Source organism: Suillus clintonianus (genome assembly GCF_016758775.1).
Source record: "Suillus clintonianus strain FC179 chromosome Unknown DEU56scaffold_96, whole genome shotgun sequence".
In the NCBI taxonomy this organism is placed as follows: domain Eukaryota; kingdom Fungi; phylum Basidiomycota; class Agaricomycetes; order Boletales; family Suillaceae; genus Suillus; species Suillus clintonianus.
In genome coordinates, this window is record NW_024539320.1 from 2,423 (window position 1) to 18,474 (window position 16,052).

The 16,052-nt window shown below is 47.8% G+C and overlaps 5 protein-coding genes across 5 annotated transcripts; all 5 read left to right on the forward strand.

The window, feature by feature from the left end:
* Window positions 1-1,247: 1,247 nt before the first annotated feature.
* Window positions 1,248-2,576, forward strand: DEU56DRAFT_826947 (glycosyl transferase; the record flags this gene model as incomplete). The annotated part of the gene is made up of 2 exons (XM_041354371.1): window positions 1,248-1,613; window positions 1,668-2,576. 2 exons carry the CDS (start codon window positions 1,248-1,250, stop codon window positions 2,409-2,411), a joined length of 1,110 nt encoding a protein of 369 aa, XP_041204086.1. The 3' UTR covers window positions 2,412-2,576.
* Window positions 2,577-5,165: 2,589 nt separating this feature from the next.
* DEU56DRAFT_974212 (major facilitator superfamily domain-containing protein) lies at window positions 5,166-7,202 on the forward strand (the record flags this gene model as incomplete). Its single annotated transcript, XM_041359539.1, has 8 exons — window positions 5,166-5,355; window positions 5,423-5,458; window positions 5,511-5,556; window positions 5,609-5,632; window positions 5,681-6,250; window positions 6,302-6,547; window positions 6,600-6,648; window positions 6,713-7,202. 8 exons carry the CDS (start codon window positions 5,166-5,168, stop codon window positions 7,016-7,018), a joined length of 1,467 nt encoding a protein of 488 aa, XP_041204087.1. The 3' UTR covers window positions 7,019-7,202.
* Window positions 7,203-7,420: 218 nt separating this feature from the next.
* Window positions 7,421-10,002, forward strand: DEU56DRAFT_826959 (major facilitator superfamily domain-containing protein). The gene is made up of 9 exons (XM_041354372.1): window positions 7,421-7,724; window positions 7,779-7,951; window positions 8,003-8,038; window positions 8,090-8,135; window positions 8,188-8,211; window positions 8,260-8,829; window positions 8,881-9,126; window positions 9,181-9,229; window positions 9,287-10,002. The coding sequence occupies exons 2-9, from the start codon at window positions 7,912-7,914 to the stop codon at window positions 9,575-9,577; spliced, it is 1,302 nt and encodes a 433-aa protein (XP_041204088.1). The 5' UTR covers window positions 7,421-7,724; window positions 7,779-7,911; the 3' UTR covers window positions 9,578-10,002.
* Window positions 10,003-10,284: 282 nt separating this feature from the next.
* DEU56DRAFT_826968 (major facilitator superfamily domain-containing protein) lies at window positions 10,285-12,861 on the forward strand. Its single transcript, XM_041354373.1, has 10 exons — window positions 10,285-10,398; window positions 10,475-10,775; window positions 10,829-10,864; window positions 10,920-10,965; window positions 11,022-11,045; window positions 11,098-11,667; window positions 11,720-11,965; window positions 12,027-12,075; window positions 12,129-12,479; window positions 12,541-12,861. The coding sequence occupies exons 2-9, from the start codon at window positions 10,571-10,573 to the stop codon at window positions 12,435-12,437; spliced, it is 1,485 nt and encodes a 494-aa protein (XP_041204089.1). The 5' UTR covers window positions 10,285-10,398; window positions 10,475-10,570; the 3' UTR covers window positions 12,438-12,479; window positions 12,541-12,861.
* A 1,064-nt stretch (window positions 12,862-13,925) lies between these two features.
* On the forward strand, window positions 13,926-14,997 carry DEU56DRAFT_592767 (acyl-CoA N-acyltransferase). The gene is made up of 3 exons (XM_041346982.1): window positions 13,926-14,045; window positions 14,106-14,673; window positions 14,735-14,997. Exons 1-2 carry the CDS (start codon window positions 14,021-14,023, stop codon window positions 14,624-14,626), a joined length of 546 nt encoding a protein of 181 aa, XP_041204090.1. The 5' UTR covers window positions 13,926-14,020; the 3' UTR covers window positions 14,627-14,673; window positions 14,735-14,997.
* The last annotated feature ends 1,055 nt before the right edge of the window (window positions 14,998-16,052 follow it).

Here is a 16,052-nt window from a genome sequence, read left to right on the forward strand (position 1 = left end):
ATCAGCTCGCAGACCTTCAAGGCACAGGTCGCCATTGGATCTTGGCTCGATACACCACTTATGCCCGATCTCAGTGTCGCTACGACAATCATGCGAAAGAAAATGGGACGGGTGAAGGGAAAAGAGAAGGGATCAGAGAAGGACACAATTGACATCGACTCTGATTAATTTTTTTTCATATTTTATACATGTGTTCTCGTACCTACGCTATACACTACCTTCACCCGGGTGACCCGTGCCACCTGCGGATCCACCCACGGATCCACCCACACCCATGATAGTCTGACCCGTACAGGTGCAGGTAGGCATTCAGAGTGCCACCTACCCGCGGATTGGGTACGGGTGCCACCCGGGTGGACCCATGTCACACCCTATCCGAGCAATTGAGCTTCAGCTTGAAGGAGTGTGTTTGGCCTAATGGATTTCATTTGTACGTGGGTGTTTTTTCATAAGCGTCCCATCCAGTAGAGTGTGACAGCAAGCTGAGTCTGGATGGGTGTTTGAGAATTGTGTGAATTATTATAGAATACAGGATGGTCTTCGATTAAATCAAGTAACACCTCGAAAACCGTAGGGGAAATTCGAAGCATGTTGGTAAAGCGGTCGTGGTCAGATGGACTTTTGGCATATTCCCAAGCAAGGTGTAAACTACCCGCTTTCGCGGCAATGGGGGATCGTCCTTGTAGGTAGCGAGTTTGCCGGATCGCGAGAATGCAAGATATGTCACAGTGCAGCTGCTGTGCTGCTTCTTCTACAGTCTCTGCAGGGTGAAATAAGATACGAAGGACAATAAGGATGAGGTATGAGCGCAGGTATTGCTCGTGCAATGTGTGACGAGCCATCTGTGATATGTTTATTGCACAAGCCTTCAATGACTACCTTAGCATTGTATTATATAATACAGATATGTACAAAGCGGGATGGCGTTGCTGTGCGGGGGGTCGTAGGCGTGGGCGGTGGGCGTGGGCGACATGTGCGCCCCCGAACTTTGAGCGTCCCTATTGGCCCACCGGGTGACTGTGACTCAAAAGTGGAAATAGACCAAACTTTTGCGGCAGCGGCAGCACAGCAGCTCCGGGTTTCGTATCACGACCACAGCAGGCGCGGCAGGAGTCAGGACCGCGTCAAAATCGATAGGCCCGAAACCCTCTGGCAAGTGCCACATCATCAGCTGACAAGCTGCAACAAAAGTTGTACAAAAGATGTTGCGCACTTGACGCCTTGTAACAGAAAAAGTCGTTATACTCATGGCAGAATACACTCCCGATTCCTTCAAAATCCTGCTAGGAAAACTTGTCAAGACTCCCGAGTATTTCACTCCGGAAGACCTGAAACTCGCACTTCATCATCTTTTCACCCCCGATGCTGCCCTTCCCGCACAAATAGGTGCATTCCTTACTGCCCTCCATATAGGAAGAGTGGAAAGACGCCCAGAATCCCTCGCCGCGGCTGCTGAAGTCCTGAGAGAGCGCGCGTTACAAGCAGCCATCGAAGATGGAGACACAGATTTTGTTGTTGATATCGTTGGAACTGGAGGAGATGGTCATAACACGTTCAACGTCAGTACCACAGCAGCCGTTGTTGCTGCAGGCGCAGGCGCTAGAGTGATCAAGGTAGGATTAATCTGTATCTGCTGCAGCAACCTGGCCGATGAGTCGAACAACAAGCATGGAAGCAAGGCTTCGACATCTTCATCTGGATCAGCGGATCTTCTGCAATCCCTCGACTGTTCATTTAGTGCCCCTTCACCAGGCACTCCCCTTCCCATATCTAAGGTGCCATTCACCTTCATCCTCGCGCCTCATTACCACCCTGCGCTCGCTATGATTGCACCATACCGCAAGTCCTTGCCCTTCAGAACCCTCTTCAATATCCTTGGACCCCTTATAAACCCTGCACGTCCACGAGGCATGGTATCGGGTGTGGCTGAGCGCGAGCTCGGTCCTACGTTTGCTAAATCCTTGCGTGACGGCGGGGTCGAGCGCGCTTTCGTGGTTTGTGGAGCTGAAGGACTTGATGAGATCAGCTGCGCAGGTGACACACACGCGTGGCAATTGGTGGATGGCACGATTACCGAAATCACACTACACCCAGAGCTTTTCGGACTGAATGTCCATCCGCTTTCATCCGTGGCTGGCGGAACGCCGACAGAGAATGCAGGGACGTTCAAGGCGCTCCTCAACTCGGGTAATGACATACCAGTGTCATTGACGCCCGTTCTGCACTTTGTGTTGTTGAATGCATCGGCGCTTCTGGTTGTTGCTGGTTTAGCTTCGGACTTCAAAGAAGGGGTTGCGCTAGCGATGAATAGTATAACTTCTGGAAGTGCATGGGATGCACTTTTAGCGTTTCGGAATGCTGGTAGGGAGGCGGTGAAGGAGACCAACGAACTTGGAAAAGGGAGAGCTTGATGCGATTATTAAGATACCCGCCCCCACACACGTGCGTTATCAAGTTCTTCCTATCAATGTATTCGATATCTCTTGCAAAGTTTGCCATTGTAATCAGATGCTTGAGACAACAATCTTGTTAAACGTTAACCCTAATGATTTGCTGAATAGAGTGAACCGCGCGAGGTATCGACCAACAACATCGATGATTGGTAAAAAAAAAATCGACCCAGAAACTGTGGTTCTTGCATATCGATACGTTCAGTGTGTATCCCAACCAATGGATCCTTTACCTCCCTTTAAATTGACTCACCCTTGCACTGAGCTACATTGAGCGGCCCGAATCTGCAGTTAAGCCTATCATATTACTGTGATGCTGACTCGGAGGACTTTCTCTCTGACTCTGAATCGGAACAGACACGGTCCAAAGCGTTTAGCTAGATGATAATAATACAATGATGATAATAAGTACGCTAATAAGCAGGGAGTTTTCTCCTGACCCCCTAGTCCAAACACGGTCACGTGCTGCATTGTGCCGCGCGTCTATTTGTCTAATGCCTGCCTCTAACAAATATTTGCTGCAACGCGTCAAACTACCACTCAGCGAGAGGGCTTCTAAGGAGAATACGCTTTGAACATCAACGTTTTATCTATTTGCCTTTAAACCTCCCACAGTCAGTGTACATGCATTCGACGCTGTCGAGCCACGCAGTGAAATTTTTGAAATCCATGGGCCGGCCCATACCCACATAATGCCATAACTGGTATTGCGACTCTTGCCCTCGACAATGCGCTCTCGACCCATGTAAGAGGATCTCCACCTTGCAAGTTACTGTCAAATCATAGTACGTTTACTTTGTGTACTCCACTAGTTGGTCTCTACTCATCTAGCGCCGCAGAAACCAGAAGTCCGATTAGTCAAGCTGTCGGGCTGCAGAGCTCTCATCACCTGGATGCTGTATTCACAGTAGTGCGATCTATTGAGGTGAGTGAAGCTTGAAGCTTGAAGCTTCGCAGTCCACAGTCGGTTAATCTTTGTCTAGGATGAATATGGAGAATATTTTGCCATGTAGACCTTTTCAGCCCAAAGTTTCCCCCCATTTGCTGATGCATTATTGGCAGATCCCTCGCGATTCCAGTCCTTAGCAGCTGAGGCTGCAGAAGCGCTTCGCATAGCGGAGAAAGCGAGGATCGCAGTTGTCGTCTCCTCTGGAGGCGGCAAGTTAACGCTCACATTTGGTCGGACCAGATCAGTCGTAGTTGCACACCAGATGGATGCATACTATGAAGCGGTCCGTAGTTTCTCAGGCATGTTCTACGCTTATGAAAGTTGGCTACTGCTGAGCAGATAGCCGATAGGATTTCTTCGTTGGAACATGGCGTTCACGCTTTTTTACTATTGCAGTTCTTTCGGGTCAAACTATCTCGACATATTATCGAAGGTGGGTTCATTACCGTCTTTATTAGCTGCCACTTGATTATGTACTGCGTTCAGAATTCCGACTATGATTCAAATTTCATGCCGCCTTGAGGTACTATGACTATATCAGAACATCTAAGAACATCTGCCTCTTTCGTCGCCGCCTTATTCGACATAGGTCTTAATCCGTGAGTCATATAGCCTATCGTGCATCGCTGAGAATAGCACAACCACGGTCTCAGTTGTACAATTCTACCTCATGTTGGGCATTTTCTGGCACGTGTTGCTGCAGGAGTAATCGGCAGCTGCACGAAGTCGGCCATCGGGCTATAATTATTTGTCCCCTGTCCGAATATTTGCTACTCAGTTGTCATATTTTCGATCTAAGCGTATCCAAGCTGGACTCATCAAAAATATTCCGTGTAGGTGGTACGGATTGAGCAGATTGTTGTCGGGTTATTCAACCCTCCCCGTCATGCTCTCGAACCTTGATGGGGCGCAAATCGAGGATCGATTCATTGGTACGCAACGCTCCACGTGTTGCAGGCAGCCGAGACTGACAAGAGGGACAAGCATTGATGCGGTTATCTTCTGCTTTGGCCTCAGTGCTTTCTTCTAGGCGCCAACAACGCAGTAATTTTTAGGTAACATAGGTCATTGGCTACCGAGTTTGACATTAACGTTTGTAGTGTATCTATGAATACCGTATCGCGCCTGGACGCCGTGCCATGTTGTCTGTAAGACATAATTATGCTTGCTCTATGGACACAACTAACATGTTTTAATACTCTTTGTCGGTTAGGTGGTGGGGACGCGTTTGGGGATAAAGGTCTTCCTCCAACACTGGGCTTCTGATTTTTCGATGGCATGACATGCTAGCGGTTTGCCTTCTTATGTGACTTCACCGCAAGCGCCAATGTGTTTTTTGCTATTTAAGTTGTGAGATGTAGACATCCGGCTGCGTTCGGGTGTCTGTAGGATCTCTCAAAATCTCCTGATTTGGAGGATTCACCTGATCATGATCCAGACTTTCGAATGCTAACTCTCGTGTATCGCAATGTCATCAAAGGCGGCTACAGACTCTGTACGTAAAGTCATTATGTGTGGTTGTCTTGTGCTCATTCTCCTTCCATCGAGACTTTTCGTTTGCCTTTCCTGATTTACCATGCACGTAATGATTGTGCATGTCTGATAGCAAGCAGCACGGGCTCTGGTATTACTCAACAGCCCTTCCCCAATATGACCTTACGCTACGAGTCCTGAACTCTTAGATGGTTAAATTCACTTCTTTTCGAATGAGCAAGCTTATATATAACAGTGGTCGGTCCAGGTAAGTTTCGTTCACTGTGAAAAACATGACCTCTCCCGCTGAAACGAATGTTTGTTCAGCAACGATTAAACCTACTCCATTATCGCTTTCCACAGCACAGACAGATCGGACATTCTCGAAAGACTTCCGATACCTTCCCATTCCGAGACGACTCCGTTATGACCTTGACAAGCCTTTCCACTTCGGAATGTTACTCAACGTATCTTTTGGCATAGGTACTACTTTGGGTGAGCCTTGAATACAAGGACATCGTTCATAGGTACCTGATCGCAATCAACGCAGTCGTTGCCAACCTATACTATTGCCAACCAATTCTAAGTGAGTCAGTTTCACGATTTTTGTTTGTTGCCTCAATTAATCATGTTTGAAGTTCAATTATCTGCTTCTTTCCATGTCTCCTATGACGAGGTGGCAAGGTGTGGATGTTCAAAAAATTGACCGAGATCGGTGAAGCTAATGCTCGCACAGAATACCAACGCTGGTCCAAGCTGGGTAAGCTACCGAATTCCTTACGAAGGGCCACTGTTAAGGATAGACAAGGTTTGGCATCGGCCTCCTATTCATAGCGCCACTCGGTGATATGCTTCGCCGGCGCCAGTTGATAATGCTCTTGATTGTGTTTTCCACTGTCTTGACTATAGGACTCGCCATTACAAACAACCTTTTGGTGTTTGAGATCATCTCTTTTCTGATTGGGTTGACGTCCATCACCCCCCAGATTGTTATACCACTGGCCGCTGATCTCGCTCCTCCCGCCCGTCGCGGATCAGCTATCTCAGTCGTCCTGTCAGGCTTTTTGCTTGGCATCCTCCTCGCGCGCGTACTATCTGGCATAGTGGCCAATTTCACGAGTTGGCGAATCGTGTACTTTACATCTATCGGTATCCAGTGTTTTGTCCTGGGCGGTGCATACCTGTTGCTTCCGGACTATCCAGTACAGGACCGGGAGTTATCCTACTTTGGAATTTTTCGTTCCATGGCGAGATATGCTATCACCGAACCTCTCGTTGGCCAGATCATGCTGATAAACTGGGCCGCCAGTGCGTGCTACACCAATTGGTGGGTAACCCTCACGTTCCTACTTGGTGGACCACCATATAACTACTCCACGTCAGTGACATTGTCATGCTGCCTACTCATTCATTGACGAAATGGCGTCAGGATGGTCATCGGCTTGTTTGGCCTGGTGGGAATGTTGGGCGTAATTGTTATGCCATTCGTGGGCCGTCTAGTCGACCGACTTGTGCCATGGTGGTCCGCCATTGTCTCAACGATACTTCTTCTTGTGTTCCAAGCAGTGCAAACCGGAGCAGGGGGCACAAACATCGCCGCGGTCATTATCTCCTGTTTTGGATTAGACCTGTTCCGCCAAACCCAATCCGTATCACTCTCTACGCTGTTGTTCAGGTACAATATCATCTGGTTGGTGGTTCCCTCATACTAACAATTAATTAATCAGTCTTTCAGAGACTGCTCGCTCGCGTTTGAACGCGCTAATGATCATATCAGTACGTCAATTTACACATGCTGTCATGAGTCGGCCCGACCTGATGAGGTATTGACCTCTTGCAGATTTTTCTGGGTCAGATTACTGGGACGTCTGTTGGTACTCACGTATTTGTCGAATATGGATGGCGGGCCGATTCTGCGCTTTTTATAGCCATGTATGTCTTCCAGTTCGCAGTGTTTATTCTTAGGGGTCCTCATTGCCCCGGGAATCGGTGGTTCGGTTATGAAGGTGGATTTGAACTTTGGCACAAGCTACCATCTAGGCAGACAATTACGAACAATGACCCTGAGAGTGCAGGGAGCACGCTTGCTGTAGTCTCCAGCGAGAAGAAGGATGCCGAAGGAAAAGTTGCTGAGGGATTCTGCTAGTCCGATAAAATGATTCGGGCTATCAAAAAAAAATTGTACGATCCAGTCGTACATGACACCTTATTCATTCGGTTTTGCTTGTTTAGATTCTGCATCACTGAATCACGTATACCACCAGTTCACCCACTTCGTAAAGATCATGCAGAGCATTGGTTATTTAGAAAATTGCTCATTGTACCCAATTGTCTCCTGAAAAAAATATCAATCATTGTTAATATTGTGCAAAGTTTGAATGGTATCTTTATCGAGACTTCAAGCTTCATGCTATGCATGTGCGCAATGTGAATTGAGTGTCAAAAACGCCTCTCAGTGTCAGCCTGGCTCCTGACGTGTGCCCAAAAAAGCCTCGGTTTGCTTACGTAACTCGAGGTTTGTTTTGTGGCTGTGTCGACTGTTGTGCGGCTGACTCGGACCATCACCACTTCAGCTTTTTCTGTCAAGAAGCATGTTTTCGCATGTTCAGTCAGCTTATCTTCCATGAGATCCCAATGGTCCCATGCCGCCATTCCGCCTTAAACTATCATGTGCGTCGCGCCTGATAACAACACGAGCACCAGTATCACTATGAATCAATGGTGTTTCCGTCATTCGGGCTTCCGCTACGAGTCTCGGACTCTTCGGTCATCGACGTCACGACTTAAATATCTACAGTATGTATGTCGGGGAAATTTATATATATCAGTGGTCAGGTCTGACAGAATTTTTGGTACGTTTCCTCTGTTACGTGAGCCATGTTATCTCCCCCTGATGCAAGTCTCAGCTCAGCAGCGACTCAGCCTACTCCGCCATCGCTTGTCCCAGCGCAGACGGATCTGGCGTTCTCAAAAGACTTCTTATGCCTTCCCATTCCGAGACGACTCCGTTATGACCCTGATAAGCCGTTCCACTTCGGAATGTTGCTCAATGTGTCTTTTGGCATAGGCAGTACTTTAGGTAAGCCCTAACACCAGGTCATTCATAGATACGTTTTTGAGTTCGACGCAGTTGTTGCCAACTTATATTATTGTCAACCAATTCTAAGTAAGTCAGCTCGCAATTTGTATTTGCAGACTTAACGTGTATATCCCAAAGTTCAATTATCGGCTTCGTTCCATGTCACGTATGACGAAGTGGCAAGGTGTGGATGGCTCAAAATCTGACCGAGATCCGCGAATCTAATATTCTCACAGAATACCAACGCTGGTTCAAGCTGGGTAAGGTTTTACTATCTTTACAAATGGCTACTGTTAACTAGGGACAAGGTTTGGTATCGGCCTCCTGTTCATAACACCACTTGGTGACATGCTTCGTCGGCGCCAATTGATATTGCTCTTAGTTATGCTTTCAACTTCCTTAACCATAGGACTCGCCATTACAAACAAACTTTTGGCGTTCGAGATTATCTCGTTTCTGATTGGGTTGACGTCTGTCACTCCTCAAATTATCATGCCACTTGCCGCTGATCTCGCTCCTCCCGCCCGTCGCGGATCAGCTATCTCAGTTGTTCTGTCTGGGTTTCTGCTTGGCATCCTCCTCGCGCGCGTACTGTCTGGCGTAGTGGCCGATTTCACGAGTTGGCGAATCGTGTACTGTATGTCTATCGGTATCCAGAGTATTGTCCTGTGTGGTGCATATCTGCTGCTTCCGGACTACCCAGTGAAGAACCGTGATTTGTCATACCTTGGCATATTTCGTTCAATGGCGAAATACATCGTCGCCGAACCTCTCGTTGGCCAAATCATGCTGACAAGCTGGGCCGCCAGCGCGTGCTACACCAATTGGTGGGTAACCCTCACGTTCCTACTTGGTGGACCACCATATAACTACTCCACGTCAGTATACCTGTCTTATCATCCACTCCCTCGCTGATACAGTAGTGCCAGCCTGATCATCGGCTTGTTTGGCCTTGTTGGGGTATTGGGTGTAATTACTGTGCCATTCGTTGGTCGTCTTATTGATCGGCTTGCGCCGTGGTGGTCCGCTATTGTTTCAACTGTGTTACTTTTGGCATTCCAAGCAGTACAAACCGGTGCGGGAGGCATAAACGTTGCTGCGGTCGCAATCTCTTGCTTTGGATTAGACCTGTTCCGCCAAACCCAATCCATATCACTTTCTACGCGAATGTTCAGGTACATTATATCAAATGTTTTGCAGTGCTGTCATACTAATCGACAACGAACCAGCATTTCAGAGACTGCGCGCTCGCGTTTGAACGCGCTGATGATCATATCAGTGCGTCAATTCACACTCTGTCATGAATCAGCCTGATGAAACAACGAACTGTTGCAGGTTTTTCTGGGTCAAATTACTGGGACGTCTGTCGGTACTGACATTTTTGTTGGATATGGCTGGCGTGCAGATTCTGCGCTTTTCATGGCTATGTATGTCTTCCAGCTCGCGGTGCTTCTCCTTAGAGGTCCCCATTGTCCCGGGAATCGGTGGTTTGGTTATGAAGGTGGACTTGGATTTTGGAAGATGCCGCTGTCTAAGCAGTCCCAGTCAATTGCGAGCGATGACCCCGAGAAGGCAGGGGGCAGTCGCCTGGCTGTAGGATGCGGCGAGAAGGGAGGCGTCGAATGAGGCGAGGCTGAGTAGCTCCGCTGATCTGAAGCCGAAACTTGACACGCGGTTGTACTGGACATGTTATATGTTTGCAACATGCATACCGCCAGTTCACACTTTTATGCTTTGGGTGTAGCTCCTGTAACGCAACAGAATTTGTGTTGCTCCAGATTGGTGCAATTCTCTGCACTCTATCACCTGACGCTTCGATCAGGTTTTTATATCCTGTTATTGGCAAGTCGTGGGGGCTTCGGAATAATTGTTCGCTGAAAGGCGCTCTATGGTGCTGCTGTGCATATGGTCACATTGCACGGTGGATCGCTCCCAGACGCATGTGCCAGATGAGTCACCATGCCTTCGACGAATTCAGTCGCGGGGTTTGATATTAGTTCGTAAACTATCACACCTGCACACTTTTGCGCTCATGACCGTATCATAACGACCATTGCGGTCGCATTTTTGCAAGACTTACAGACTGCTTACAATGAGTATCACCAGCTAATAATCAGCTTCAAGGGAATTGTGGGCCGCTAGATTATCTGAGAGTCTCCTTTTTGAAAGTTTCTCAGCCATACTAAATATATGCATGTAATCTTGAAGCACATGAGAGAATATTCCCTGCACTCATATATAGGAAACCTATCCTTACCAATGCCAAGGGCGGACTGCCGTGTCATTTACGTAAGTAAACCGTGAGTTGCTGGCTGTTGCTGACTGTTGATTAGACCCGGAAATCCGGTTTGAGCCTGAAATTTCAAATTTAAGGATGTCAGGACGTCATGAAAGGGTGGACAGCTGTGCTTTCCCTCAAGCATTCGGGCTTTGTGTCTTATTCTCAAGTGCGTCTTTTTCTGAGTTTTTTTTCGCGTTTCCTAAAATTTTGCAACTTCCGCGCACACCATACGGTCGTCTTAGCCTACTTCTAGTGCTTCTCGTCATCTTGCGTATCTTGATACTTGACGCAGCCTTCGTCGTAGACCTTAGTGTTGTTGCTAGCCGTCGCTGAGAATTATGTCTCTCTCCAGCACTGAGAAACTAGGGGCGCACGAGTCTTCCAAAGCAGGTGCCGAAAAAGTTGCAGCGTCCGCAGAAGAGAGTTGGCCCACAAAAGACTTTGGTTTTATACCGATCCCGAAAAGGCTCCAATACAATCCCGTCAAACCTTTTCACTTCGGCATCTTGCTCAACATGTCCTTTGGATTTGCTAGCACATTCAGTATGGATTTCTCGGTAGACGGTGAACAGATACTAATGACAAGACTCGGACAGTTGTCGCTAACTTGTATTATTGTCAACCACTGTTGAGTATGTTGTTGCAGAAAGTGATTAGTCGCGACTTCTGATCATGAACTTCGTACAGTCGAATTTTCGAAATCATTCGATGTAACATATGAAGAGGTTTCACGGTGTGTTATTTCGTCCGTTTCAACGAATCTGTGCTAAGTGTGATTCGGTTATCAAGTATTCCCACCCTCGTCCAAGCAGGGTAAATGAACTTATCGGTTTCAGAACGTTCACGACTTATTATCGTGGTCCAGGTATTTAGTGGGATTGCTTCTGATATCCCCCCTCGGCGACCTTGTTCGACGCAGACAGCTAGTGTTACTGCTGGTTGCGACATCTACTACTCTCACGATAGGCTTGGCCGTGACCAATAATTTCCAGGTCTTCGAGACTTTGTCCTTCTTGGTTGGCGTTGCAACTGTCACTCCCCAGATCTTGATGCCTCTAGCTGCAGATCTGGCTGCACCTGATCGCAGAGCGTCTGCATTGTCCGTGGTACTCTCGGGTCTCATGCTGGGTGTCCTGATCGCTCGTGTCTTGGCTGGCGTCATAGGCAATTTTACAACCTGGCGTGTAGTCTACTATATGTCAATTGGTGTCCAGTTACTCGTTTTTATTGGCGCCTACCTGGTCCTTCCTGACTATCCATCCAAAAACCGTGACTTGACCTACTTCCAAATCTTATTTTCGATGGCCAAGTATGCGGTAACGGAGCCACTAGTGATACAGGTGGCCATTATAAATATTGCATCCAGCGCATGTTTTACCAGTTTCTGGGTCACTCTTACCTTCCTTCTTGGAGGTCCACCCTACTACTACTCCACGTACGCACATGTCCTTTGATTGTTGGCCGCCTGAACTGAAGACCATCTTCAGTCTCATAATTGGTCTCTTTGGTCTCGTTGGCATGCTAGGCGTGCTCGTTGGTCCTTTCGCAGGACGTATCATTGATAGGCTGGTTCCTTGGTATGCGACGTTGATAGCGACTTGCTTGCTCATAGCTTCCCAAGCTGTACAGACCGCAGCAGGAGGGATCAATGTTGCAGCTGTCGTCATCGCATGCTTCGGACTTGATGTTGCGCGTCAGTCTCAGCAAGTATCCATGACCACTCGAGTCTTAAGGTCAACACAATTTTTCCTCCGCAAAGGAAACTGTTGCTAACTCACATTAATCATATCCCAGCATATCTTCCGCAGCTCGTGCGCGCTTAAACGCCATTCTCATTCTATCAGTGAGTTCCGCAGTGAGCTATCAATCGGAGTGTTGTTAAGCAAACCGTCCCAGCTGTTCATCGGGCAGGTGATGGGCACGTCTGTTGGCACCCAAGTTTTCGTGCAACACGGATGGAGAGCATGTTCATTGTTCATGCTGGCGCTGCAAGGCTTCCAAATCGTGGTTTTATTGCTCCGCGGTCCACATTGTCCTCGAAATCATTGGTTTGGATACGAAGGGGGACTGGAGGCGCGCCAACGTGTTGTCTTTGAGAGGGAGACAGCATGGAGTAGCGAGGAGAAAGAGGTGGAATACGATAAAGAGGCGCAGAAGGAGATACCGATGCAAAATGGTGAAGGCCTGCGGTCCGACACATCATAGATACCGAAGTAGAGGATAGAGCGCATGCACTGGAAATATTCAGTATGTATGATTGGATTGATGTTTTTGGTACTGGCTTACGGTCGCAAATCCACGTTTCAAGGCTGGATGTGATGTTGAATTTCCTTTGGATGTTTTAGGTGTGAGTCGCCGCGGGATATTCCCCAGACGGACTGTGGCCCAATCAGAGAAAAAAAATCGCAATCCATCTGTTGTTGGAGCCGATTTGGTGGCGTCAAAGTATGACATGTGGCAAGTCGGGATCTCGTACAAATACTAGTACTTAAGTATATCACGGAGCGAAAAAAAAATTGCCAAGTATGTAGTTCCGAGCTTTAATGTGCGGTTCAAAATTCAGACATGTGCCAAACATTGTACTAGAATAGCCGCAACCATGCTAAGGCGTTTAGCATACTCCACAGTCTATGGGGCAAGACTTCCTCGCGGGAGGGGAAACCCGATTTGACGGATAAAGGCTTCTGGCGCACCACGCCGATAAATGGCAAGGATGACTACAACCGCCATCAGTGCGCAATGATTACGCCGCACTTGCTGCGAGTGCCTGCATTTCTGGAAACTTCTAGTGTTTCAACCATAAGGAATAAGGGTACATTGTGGCTGGAGGCTAATTAATTGAATAAAGATGCATCACCTTGTTTTGTGCAGTTTCTGCGGCAGATAATGTTCCAGGGACAAGCGGCAAAGGAATTGGGACACCAGGGAGCAAAATGATGCATACGTGACTTGAGAAAAAAAAGGGAAGGAAGCCAGTGAACCCTGCAGGTAAGGGGCTATCATGTCGAAATCAGGCATGATGCTCGGATGAAACGGCCGCTGAACATTATTTTATCAACGGAATTGGCAAACTCCGACTGCAATTTGTGCCAACTTCCTTCACCTGTGAACTGGACGGGACTTAAGTTGGTTTAAACGCACTCGATCGAGGGAACACATCTTCTGAGAAAACACATAATATTCAGGGTAAGAACCTGCATCGTCGAATACATGTTGCATGGCCAAGCACGTACGTAAGGTATGGTTTGGGGTCAATGTTCGCAGTTCCAATGCAGCGAATCCCTGAATTAGGGGCTTCGATTTAATGGAACTTAAATCTTCCCCCCAGCAGACAGCTGGCAGCCTGCTTAAAAGGTCTACCAAGTTCAATCGGCGGTTAAGTTGTAAATCCGTGGCTTACCTAGTAGGCCTTATCTCAACCATGAGAGCTAGTTTAAAGTTTTCTACTATCAGAACCACATTCTGGTTTTTAATGGAGTTTAAGTGGTCATATATCATAATTTGACGGCTCACTTGATGGCAAACCTGCAAGAACCAGCACTACCAACATTGAGTCCCAGTCACCCAGACCATTATAGATTTGAAGGAAGACAAGTCGTCCCTTCAATACTTACCAAAGTTTCTAGTACTGTGAGATTCTGCAGAACGTTTTTGGATAGGATTGGTCAGCCAGACGCTTCTAATTGCTACTAATAGTACTATTCCCTGATCACTGATTTTTGTCGGCACACACAACCAACACGCGTAACGCGTTCCTTGTACATTACGCTGAATCACTCTCAGCTGGTATGTCCGAAGAAACAGACAGTGAAGGTGAATGGATTTCTAGGGTTCTTCATATGAGGCAGGATCTCATCCGTTGAGCGGCTTTAGTGAAACCGAACTTGGTCCTCCGTATCACTCCCATAGACGCTGATGCTACCTTGGAGCTCCGCCAGTCGGTTTTGTGGCCCAGTCTCTCAGTCGCAGATGTTCTTCTCGCTGAAGACCACATGGGTCTTCATTTTGGAGCCTTCGTGTCACAGCGCGAAAAGCCCATTGCCGTCATCTCGTTATTTAACGAGCCCTTGCCGGGACAACACCTTATAATATCTGGGAATGATAGTCCTTCCCAGAGAACGTCTGCACGCTTTCGTAAATTTGCCTGCGATCTGATGTACCAGAATCATGGCATAGGGACCAAGTTGCTTCAACATGCGGCTGAAGCAGCTCGATCGACGCTGGGTGCAAGCATCATTTGGTGTGATGCTCGGACATCGAGCAGTGCCTGGTATAAGAAACGTGGGATGGTCGAATTTGGTGACTTATTCTACAAGGGAGATGTGGAGTATATTCGGATGCAGATGTCCTTGGATGCAGATACTTGCAAGACCAGTGCGTATAACGCCATTTAGATCAGTGCCACAACGCCGGGCCGTGACCAAATGATAAGGATGATTTGGTACGCCGTGTTCTCCGCATCGATATACAGGTGATGAGCTCACGTTGACAACCATTGTCAGAATCATTGTGCCCGCGATAACTGCCATCCATCCGGCACATTGCTCCCCTTCAGGGGGCGTCTGAACTATTTGTCGTGACCAACAGAGTCAACGTTGTATGTCGCAAGCGTACCTCTGCATGATCTTCCCGTATGACGGATCAAACTCGACTTTCTTGTAACGGCTAGCTCCGTTGTGTCATCTAGAAAGATCTGCGCGGTCTTACCTCACTTTGCACCGGCCACTTGGCTCACTAATTTTTTTCGACAGCAGGAAAGATGCTGAAAATTTGCACGTGTCTCGCGCCAAGCCCTTCTGTAGGGTTCTGTGCGTCAGAAAATAATTCTCTTTTTTCGGGCGACCCCTGGCGGGTTCAACTAGAAAGCTTCCGTATAACAAATGGCGTCGGAGAGCCACCCCAACATTCAGGTATACTGCGCCCGTAAATCGTATAGGTTCAATTCCTGGGGCTTGTGCTGTGAATAATATTCAGTATGCCTGACCATTTTCGGCATGACCCTGGAGATTCTAGCTCTGAAGGTGCTACATTCGGCGAGCAACGTGTTCAACCCAGTAAGTACTCGCCGTTGCCATGAGGTGTCTGATCGTCGATCGGCCATCTTATGCAATGTCGCGACCACAGTCAGGCTGATCTAAGCATGCAATTATAGCGACAAACCAGCTGGGCCTTCTCAAACAATGTCAGTATCCGATATGTGTACCTTTCGTACTCTTTCGTATAGAAAGATCGGCTATACACCATTTAGGCTGGACACATGGAGACTAAGGGAGACTAGCGCAAGGTTGATAGTCGGGATCAAATACACAAAAGGGAACTAGTGTCTGTCACCGGTGGCCCTGAGTTTTCTTTTGCTTTGTGACGACGTGCGGCTTTTGTGTTCGCGATAAACGGGTGTCAGCCTATGTCAGCATGGCTATCGGCTGTGCCGCTAAGGGACGACACTTCCTCTTAATATCGCAAACTCAAATGATTGACGGGCTGATATCCATCCTGCCGTTTGTTTTCCTTATGCGTCTAGCCAGTGCAATCTCGATCGTTCCGGCAGAGCGTCAGAGAGCCCGTCAGCTGACAATTGTGTGTTGTGAGTAATTGTTCATGACGATGGGAGGAAGTTCGGATAGACACTGCGCCCATGAGACTCATCAAGCTGTGATATCTTGCCATATAAGAACCTCCGGGTCTGATAATGGAGTAGCGCTATTCCATCCCCCGTTTCTTACCTGTCCACACATTTATTGACAATTGGTGCTTGCTACGAGTGCGACGGTTGGCTGTGCCCCTCCGGCTCTGCTGTGTTCTATGAGTCCAAATCATATG